Genomic DNA, 10,658 nt, shown 5'->3' on the forward strand with positions numbered 1-10,658 from the left:
AAAACATACCCCACCTATGTAATGTTTGGAGCCCAACTTCTACAGAACTTTGCAATGTTCAACACTTACATGTGTACCAATTATCATTATCAGTTTTCCAGCTTCACAAGCACCTCAAAAATGCAATGGTGTACGATAATAACAAATAGATTATATAACAATCAGAGGTGGAAAGAGTACTGAAATATTCTACTCAAGTGAAAGTGCCACTATGAAATGAAATTTTACTTAAGTACAAGTAAAAGTATACTCAATTTGGTAGTCATTTTACAACACAGGAAGTTGGAACTGAAAGAAGCCAACTCTGAACCTGAACATGGATCTACAAACCAGTCAACAACAGTGCTAACAGAACTGAGATGACTGCGGTGGAGTCGACAGAGAAGAATGGGTCAGAACTAATTTAAAAGGTTTTTGGGGAGCAAAAAGGACAAGGTGATAGCACATACATGTCTAAATAGTTGTTTTGATTAAAAGTAAAGGCATACCTTTACAAATGAAAGTGCAACGACAAAAATAGTATGTTGACACACAACATTTATAACATTTATGGAGGTATAATGTGTCATTTTATTGCAGACCATCCCATGACACATTTTAAAACAATACAACCATTGAATGCAAGGTGGCATAAATTGTGGATTCTATAAACCATCCTTTTCTTCACCAACAGTCATACTGTCCCTAAATGACCCAAAGAAGGCGAAACTCTAAGTATCCCTGTAAAAAAAAAAAAAAGAAAAAAAAAAAGGCTGTGCCCCTGTGTGCACCATTCGCTCCATTCTCTCATGTCCTACGCTGTCCTGTGCACTTGAACGCATCATGCTCACTGCGTGCCTATACCTGCAGAGTGAGACAGATGACAGCAGCACAATTAATGGACATTTCTTTTTTTAGTGTGCATCCATAAATATGTGAGCTAGCTGTCAGGTTGTCATAGGCTGCAATACTTTATGAATGTTAAGTTATTGTATCATGATAGTAAACGCTTCTGTACAATCCCCTTTGCTTTGTTTTTTTTTTTTTAATTACAACTTAACATAATGGATGTGATTTAAAATGTAGCGAAATACAATATTTCAAACAAAACATACTTAAGTAAAAGTAAAATTACAGATTTTTCTACTTTAAAAGGTACAAGTACACCAAAAAAACCTACTCAATTACAGTAATGCGAGTAAATGTAATTCGTTACTTTCCACCTCTGATAATAATCTTTACAAAACCAATTCCTTGTTTGACTAATCCAAAGCTTTAAGGACAGGAATTCACAATCTCTCTTAGTCTTAAAACGTGTCCGAAGCACAAAGATTTTAAAATGAATTCTAAAATGATCAGTAATCAAATGCATAGAAGTTACAACAGGTGTAATGTGTGACCGTCTGTTGGATAGTGTCAAAAGCTCAGCAGCAGCAGCAGCAGCATTTTGGATGGTTTGTAAATGATCCAATGAAGATTTATTGAGTCAGGTAAAAAAGAGAATTACAGTATCCCAAACACGATGATGTCTCAATTTCAACTCTTGACACAACAGATCTGAGTTTGGCGATGTAAACGAATTCTGCATTTAGTAAATTATTTGCCATTTCCCAGTTTTACTTATCTAAACGATTGTTAAGGAAGGAAAAATAATATAACTGGATGCCACCAGCGTTCGAATGATAGGAGATGCTGAAACTACTGATAATCAGATGGTGCATGGAGGAGGAAAAAAAGTCTGAAGAAAGTCAAAGCCCCAGCAATGGATTATAATGTGGCGGCCAAAAGAATGAAAAGCTGATGTCATTTTACATCTCAAGGAGAGCTGTTCCTGAGATCAGCTGCTTCAAAAACTTGAAAATTGAAAATTGTGAATCGTCCTGTTCATCCAGTTTAGACCATTTACCGACAGTAGCAGGGCTTTTTATGTCTTGAACAAAGAAAATTTGTTTTTATTTATACATGGTTACAAGCGGTTCCTCATTCCCAACTCAATCCCTCAGCATCAGCAGTGAACAATAACTCATTTGTTAGCCTGTCACTTAAAATGCATTCTTCTGTCTATAATCAATCACCTCACCCAGTGTTGACTGATGAAGGTTTTTTGTTTGTTTGTTTATCCCTAATCTGATGAGCCAAAGCTGCCAAATGGATTCACACTAAAAAATACCCCAGTGCCCAAGAAGAGCACACGTTTTACATCTAGAGACACGTATGTTAAATTTACTAAACTCAAACAAACTAAATGCACTCCATGTCTACATAGTGTCAACAAGTCTCTCATCAAGTCTGTTTTTTTACACACACAAGCTCTGTTATGTTTATTTTCATTGTTACCTTAATGCCTTCATTCTTTCACGTGTGACATCATCAGATACCATCTTCACATCACATTTATTATTTCCTGGAGAATCACTGCCGGTCCAGTGGTTTAACTCAGCTTTACATAAACGAAAGTATTTGACTGATGAGTGATGACTCAGCAGATATTGGTCGAACGTCTGCCGCACCTTGTGTGAGCTGCCTATAAATAGCGAGCAGCCGAACACCTGCTGCATCAAGCATCTGACAGGTGCTTAAACAGACAAACAGGTAAACTTCACACATCTACTGATTTGGCTGTTATATATACCAAACCTACTTTAAACGATGAATAATGTTCATATTTTGACTCTTTTTTCAGATTGAAGTTTGACTGGAAAGGACCGCCATCATGACTCCAGTTGTCCTCTTCGTCGTCCTCCTCTCGCTGACAGCTGTTACTCCGGTAAGACTAAATATTTTAACACTGAGATTATTATGATGTTACATGTGAAAATCATGCATCTCCAAAATATCAACTTTCAGTGAACTAATATGGGGAAAAGGGTTGCTGACTAAGCATTTTTGAGATTGTTTAATTATTTTTAAATTATTTTATGAGCCTTTAAATGTCTAAACACACAAAACAGCATTTAATCCTTTAACTTTTTTCTCTTTCTTTTAATCAACAAATATATTTAGGGATGCTTGGTTTTCACTGAATAGCAGCATCAAAAAGAAAAGAAAAAAAACATGATTATAAATTGTGCAATCTTTTGTCTCTGTGTCTCAGGGTGCAACTGATGAAGGTGATGATGGAGGTGAGTTGAAGTTATTGAAGTTACATTTCAATATATACACATTTAATATTAATGCTGGTGCCTGTTTCTGATATTCTACGTTGTCTTTTTTATTTTTTCAGACTCATCTACGGATGTCTCTGAAGTCATTGCAAGAGCAAATGCTGGCATAAGTAAGAGAGCATAATTGTATTCTATTTCTTTTGAATGTAAAAGACTTATCTATTAATTGTTTAAATACTTAAATATCACAGAATAATTACAATGAGCACTTTAACTCCCAAAACTTGAAAAGGATTTTTTAAATGTTTTAACAATTTCAATTTTCTCACATTTTATAGACTAAACAACTGATTGAATTAACTAAACAATGGATGGACAGATAAATTGATTAGTTGAGTCCTATATAAAAATGTAAAGATCTAGCAGTCATGTAAAACTCAAGTTCGCCTTCCTGCTGTGAATGTTTGTGTCTGTTTGTTTTTCAGCCACAGGGCTGGTTCACGACGACATTGTCCCAAACATGAAAAGGAATGCCGACCCCTGCACTGCTAGAGGCTGCAAATGGCGTAAATATGGACGCTATGTGAGAGTGCCTATCGTCATCTCCAATTCATACTGTAGGTCACAGAAACTATAGTCTTTGTAAACATTATAGTATTACATTACATGATTTACTGTCCTTAACTTTATTGTATATAGCACTTGAATCAAAGAGTGGAGACTTAAAAAAAAACTTTTAAAAATACCCATTATTGCTTCAGAAACAGGGATTAGACATACTTGCAGGAATGCACATGTAATTGTATGTAGTTAAAGAAAGTAGACAGACTGGGAATTGAGTGGGAAGTCATGCAGAGATCATTTACACCTGCAGGGTGAACCGACGCTGTCCGTGGTGGTGAAACACTTAAAGCTAGTCTTACCTTTCTTGCATTTCACACTTGAACAGCAACAACCCCTCCTCCCTCCTATGTCGTCCCCCGCCCCCTCCAATGATATGATTGGTCGGAGTTTTCAAAGAATATTATGAGAATGGAATAATGATTAGTTTCTATGTCTGGTGGATCTCTTTAACATTTTAGAGTGCCATTACCTTATTAATAGCATTTTAACCTAAACAAAGGTAAGGGTAGCTTTAAAGTAGTCCGGTTCCCATCTCTGAAATGCTGTTGACATTTTTTCAGTGACTCTTTGAATGGGCTCATTGTTTCCCTGAGTGGAAAAATAAACAAGCTTTAAAATAACATAATATATAATATCTTCTTCATCTTCATACTTTGTTTTTTTAAGTTTAAAAACCAGTAGCAGCGTTTTACATAAAGCAGTATTTAATTATATTTGAATGCACAATTCAAATGCTGGTAGATATTTAACATTATATCGCAGACAAAGGACTGATGATCATCATAAACAACATTTTAATAAAAAGTGTAGCCCTTAAATGGGCAATAAATAAATAACAACTCTTAAATGAGCATATTTATTATATCAATATGAAAAAAGTTTAAAGTTTAAAATTCTAAATAGAGAAACTCAAATATTTAAAATTAATAAATAAATAGAAATAATAGAAATAAAAAATAATTAAATAAATATATTAATTATGTTGTAAAAAATAATATATAAATAAATAAATAAATAAATAAATAATAATAATAATAATAATAATAATAATAATAATAATAATATAGATTATACCCATACATATAATAAATACATATACCCATAAATATAATACATGTAACCATAAATACATAAATAAAATAATATAATCATAGGGTTTAAATCAATTAACTGAGTGTCATTAACATATTAAGCACACAGAGGGAGCAATTTATAATTTGAGGCCACATTTTTACAAAGGTCTGTGTGTACCAACTGAGATAAGAGGTGTAATTTTAAATTAATGCAGAACGATTCATCCTGACAATGTGGGTTGGGATGTTTGAAGGAAGGGTATATCTTGTTTTAGGGAGATCACCTCTAAAGACTTTTTTCTTTGTCTCTGCAGCCAGTGCCGAGCGTAACATCATCATCAAGGGCCTGGTGACCTTCCACAAGTCCACTTGCGTTCGCTTCTACTGGAGGCGCTGGTGGCATCGCAGCTACCTCTACATCTTCTCTGGAACTGGGTAGGAAAACGCACACACACAAACACACACATACACACACACACACACACACACACACATACTGTATGTTAACATGAAAAGATTTAATTCCAATTATTCTGTGCATTTCAAGAGTGGGTTCCTTTGTTTGGTTCCTCTACTAAGCCAATCTATACCAGTTTTATTAATCTATGTAAATTGTCTGTGAGTCTAGAAATTGTTTAGAAATCGTTGAATTGACCTCGTCTGTTTTGACTGTTCCTTCTTTCCTCCCTTCCTTCATTCCGTCTGTCCTTCCTCCCTCCTTCCTTCCTTCCTTCCTTCCCTTCCTTCCTACCTCCTTCTTTCCTTCCCTCCTTCCTTCCTTTCCTTCCCTTCCTCACTCTTTCTCTCTTTCTTTCCTCCCCCCTACCTTCCTCCCTTCCTTCTTTCCTGTCCTTCTTTCCTTCCTTCCTCCCTTCCTCTTTTCCTTCCTCCCTCCTTTCCTTCCTTCTTCCTCCCTTCCTTCCTCCTTTCCTTCCTCCCTTCCTTCCTTCCTCCCTTCCTTCCTCCTTTCCTTCCTCCCTTCCTTCCTTCCTTCCTCCCTCCTTTCCTTCCTTCCTTCCTTCCTCCTTCCTCCTTCCTCCCTTCCTCCCTTCCTTCCTCCTTTCCTTCCTCCCTTCCTTCCTTCTTTCCTCCTTTCCTTCCTTCTTCCTCCCTTCCTTCCTTGACTCGAGGACAACAGGAGGGATAAGACAGAAAAAGTGACAACAAAAAATAATATATATAGCCGCAAAGTCTGTAGAGGAAGGAGGTTGGAATTTAACTGACGACGTTGCATCTTAATCACTGTACCATCCATTGTACCAGTCACAGTCATATTTATATTCATATTCGTGTGTGTGTGTGTGTGTGTGTGTGTGTGTGTGTGTGTGTGTGTGTGTGTGTGTGTGTGTGTGTGTGTGTGTGTGTGTGTGTGTGTGTGTGTGTGTGTGTGTATCAGGTGCTGGTCTTACCTTGGCCGTCAGGGAGGAGGACAGCGTGTCTCCCTGAGGAGAAACGGCTGTCTGTACCAGAGCACGGTGCAGCACGAGGTTCTCCACGCTCTGGGCTTCCACCACGAGCAAGTCCGCTCTGACAGAGACAGATATGTCAACATCCTCAGCCAGAACATCCAGTCAGGTCAGCTCACATAAAAACACTTTAAACATTCACAATTCTGGGTTTTATTTAATGTTTAACACAATGCTGAGATACATGGGAGGGTGAGTTTATAATTTGTACTGCTTGCATTCATAATTTTGGGATGTGAGCCTTTAAAAAAAAAATCAAACTCAGGAATTAAAAATTTGCCAGTTTAGTCAATTTGTCTTAAAACAATTTGGTTCCTTAAGAGCAGCACATCATTGCTTAGAGCTAAATACTAACATCAGCGCCAAGCATGTATAATGTTTAACATTTCAGTCTAGATAAAAAATGGTGGGAAGACTGGAGGAGATGTCATATGATAAGATAAGATAAGATGGACTATAAATATATAGCGCCTTTCTAGTCTTCTCGACCACTCAAAGCGCTTTACACTACAACTCATTCACCACATTCACACACTGATGGCAGGCAGCTACCACGCAGGGTGCCAACCTGCACATCAGGAGGAAGCTAACCATTCACTCGCATTCATACACCGTTGGCACAGCAACGGGAGCAATTAGGGGTTAAGTGTCTTGCCCAAGGACACATAGACTGGAGGAGCCGGGAATCGAACCGCCAATCTTCCAATTGGAGGACAACCGCTCTACCTCCTGAGCCACAGCTGCCCCAGATAGGATAGGATGAGATGAGATGAGATGAGATGAGATGAGATGAGATGAGATGAGATGAGATGAGATGAGATGAGATGAGATGAGATGAGATGAGATGAGATGAGATGAGATGAGATGAGATGAGATGAGATGAGATGAGATGAGATGAGATGAGATGAGATCATGGCAAGAAACTCTCTAATAACCAGATAGTGGCAGGAGGACACACACAGGAAGGTAGATTCTAAAGTCACACATCAGGGCAGCAGAGAAATATGGACTGAGTATGTGAACACCTGATTACATGAACCAGGGTGGATTAAAGATTCACTGTTAATGAAGGAAGAAACACGTCAAAATCTAAGATCTGTGTGTTTATATTTTGGTCTGCTCTGTCTTTCTGTGCAGGAAAGGAATCCAACTTCAGGAAGGTGGGGACCAACAACCTGGGAACTCCCTATGACTTCAACTCCGTCATGCATTACAGCAAGTGAGTGATTTTGACCATATAGTGTATTTATGTCACATTGACTTAAATTACTTAGGTGGTTATTTTCTATTTCTTAAAGCAAAGATACAACATTTTATTATACAGAGTCTAATTTGACCCATTTTTACATATGAGAGAAGAAAAAAAACACCTTAAAAACTTTCCTTTAAGCCAGAAATTTGATGACTTATCTTCATGTGACCCAGATTATACAAAAACAGAAATATTTCAACTTTCTAAAAATATTGAGTATTAAGTTTGACTCATATTTATTCAAAAATTGTCAAAAACCACCATTCAAAAATACTGTTCATTCAAATGTAACATCACTGATTGAAAGCGTTACGTTCTCCAGTGTTATGTAACGTTTGGACCATTATATCAATAATGACTGATGAAGTATTCAGGAATGATTTGTGCTTCTGAAATCATGTATAGAGACTAATATGTGAAATATCTGAATGTGAACAGTATGTAAGTGTTAAAGGTGTAAAATCTATAAGAGCTAATAAACCAAGTCAATCATGCAGCTTCAGGTCAAACTCTGAGATTCAATAGAAAGTGAAAAAATAAAAACATAGCAGTACAATCATTTTGAAACGGGGAGCTGGTGTGTGTGTGTGTGTGTGTGTGTGTGTGTGTGTGTGTGTGTGTGTGTGTGTGTGTGTGTGTGTGTGTGTGTGTGTGTGTGTGTGTGTGTGTGTGCTTATGTGTTATACTAAAAATGGTGTGTTTGTGTCCTACAGGTACGCCTTCTCCAAAAATGGCCAACCCACCATCGTTGCCAAGAGCAACCCGAACCTTAACTTCGGACAAGCCAGTGCTATGAGTGCCAATGACATCGCCCGTGTCAACAGGCTGTACGGATGCAGAGTTTAAAAAACTGAAAAAGGACTCTTCTACCAAGTCATACGGTGAGAACAGCAGATATACCTCACTACTGATCAGGCTTCACTGTGACAGCAGCAAAGTCAAGGGTTGGGAAGGTTACTTTGGAAATGTAATAGATTACAGATTACTAGTTACTCTATTTAAAATGTAATAAGTAATGTAACTATTCAAATTACTTAATCAAAGTAATGTAACTTATTAAATTTGATGACTTGTGTAATTTTCTAACCAATGTTTTCAGCTGTTAGGGTAAATGTTCCCTCTATCTGTCCTTCCTTCCTTCCTTCCTTCCTTCCTTCCATCCTTCCTTCCTTTCTTCCTTCCTTTCTTCCTTCCTTTCTTCCTTCCTTCCTTCCTTTCTTCCTTCCTAAGATCAATGTTTTCAGCTTTTAGGGTAAATGTTCCCTCTATCTGTCCTTCCTTCCTCCCTTCTTTCCTTCCTTTTTTCCTTTCTTTCTTCCTTCCTTCCTCCCTCCCTTCCTTCCTTCCATCTGTCCTTCCTCCCTTCCTTCCTTCCTTCCCTCCATCTGTCCTTCCTCCCTCCCTTCCTTCCTTCATATTTTCCTTCCTATTTTCCTTCCTTCCTTCCATCCATCTGTCCTTCCTTCCTTCCTTCCTTCCTTCCTAAGATCAATGTTTTCAGCTGTTAGGGTAAATGTTCCCATTAAACACCAAACTCTAAGTCCAGCTGTTTTTCATGGATACTGACATGATTTATAAGGGAGATCATTTCTTATAAAGCAACATTTATCTCTCATTTGAAAATGTATTCATTAGTTCATGTAGATTTTGGAATATAAAATAAAGATATTTGATGAATAAAGTGGGTTTAATTGGTACTGTGACTCCATTTAAGTCCATGTGTGCTCCAAATAAGCCCACATCATGATTTATTTACTAAATATAAAAATATATTGATTTCATAGAATTAAAAACAGCAATATATGTATTCAGTAACATGTTAAATATTAATAATAAATGAGGAAAAAACTCTCCTGAGTAAAATCTTAAAGGTATGACTTCAGATGTAACCTCCTTTATAATCATCAACATTTTCATAAGTAACTGTGATTTAATTACACATTTTATCAGTAACTGTAATGGATTACAGTTACATTTATTTTATGATTTAATTAAATAACACTGTTAGATGTAACTAGTTACTCCCCAACACTGTTTATTAATTTGTAAATCACAATCTCATTATTTTCTCTCCAAACAGACACCTAATGACAAAAGGAAAGAGTCGGCATCCAGTTTCTTCCACTATCGGCTCGTCATTATTACACAAGAAGCCAACATCTGTTTTTCTATAAGAATATAATCGATAACAATATCTGGACAAGTTCTTCCAAATTTACTGTATCATTTTTATGGTGTCTGAATTTGGGATTTTTTCTCTGTCCTTTTTTAAAACACTGGATATTTACCCAGTTAATAGTATAACCAACCACTGTTTCAATGAAGTGAGACATGTTCAATAAAAACAATAAAAATAAAGTTGTGATGTCATTTTTCTGTCAAAAGGAGGCAGTACCCCTCCATCATTTTAACAGGAGTATACATTATACATGTTACTTTAACCTCAGCTCCTCAGTGTAAGCATTTCATATCAATTCACTGTTTTAGATATGACTTCACACAGGCAGTCACACAGTAAAACTAAAGCCAGTTTCAGTAGCCATTGCTCAAAAACAAATACAATGCACAAAAAATGACTAAAAATGTCTAGTTGTACTTATTTTTTTGGTGGATTTAATCCTCCTCAGTGACTTGTTTTTTTTTCCACTCACACATTTCACTTCTCTCCTGCTTGTTCAGCCAGTTTTTTGTTTTTTTTTAATCCAGGCATCACACTGACTCATGCTCGTCACCTGCAGGTTATAGACAGGATCGTGACTCACTGGTGTCAAGAATAGCAGCCATTGAAAAAAAACAAAAAAAAAAACAGGCTTTGACAGTACTGTGTCAGCTTTACTCATATGTCTCCATTGGAGTGATAGGATCTTGTTATTTTTAGATGCAGTAAGGGTGTGTCCTGTGATCAACACTGGCTGTGATTCAATTGTGGATTTAAAATCATTTCTCTTTATCTATCATAACCCGCCAATAGAGACACTGACACCTTCTATATTTATTTCACTTTATGTGGATAGATTAAAACAAATAGATGCTTCATAAAGCTTTAAAATGAATGTATTAGATAACTGATATTTACATAATATACATGCATGTTCTTAAGCTGTATATGACTAATCACAGAGTAATGATAACATTTTAATTTTAGCAAGTATGAAAGCTA

The 10,658-nt window shown here is 36.6% G+C and overlaps 2 protein-coding genes across 2 annotated transcripts in view; one reads left to right on the top strand and one right to left on the bottom strand.

Annotated features, from left to right (window-relative positions):
• The window catches only part of prc1b (protein regulator of cytokinesis 1b), a 291,205-nt gene that overhangs the window by 152,102 nt on the left and 128,445 nt on the right, over positions 1–10,658 (bottom strand). The window lies entirely within an intron of this gene.
• LOC133995974 (high choriolytic enzyme 1-like) lies at positions 2,693–8,344 on the top strand. The gene is made up of 8 exons (XM_062435521.1): positions 2,693–2,746; positions 3,074–3,101; positions 3,203–3,253; positions 3,569–3,700; positions 5,095–5,215; positions 6,177–6,355; positions 7,384–7,465; positions 8,212–8,344. The coding sequence occupies exons 1-8, from the start codon at positions 2,693–2,695 to the stop codon at positions 8,342–8,344; spliced, it is 780 nt and encodes a 259-aa protein (XP_062291505.1).

Source organism: Scomber scombrus, chromosome 1 (genome assembly GCF_963691925.1).
Source record: "Scomber scombrus chromosome 1, fScoSco1.1, whole genome shotgun sequence".
Taxonomy (NCBI): domain Eukaryota; kingdom Metazoa; phylum Chordata; class Actinopteri; order Scombriformes; family Scombridae; genus Scomber; species Scomber scombrus.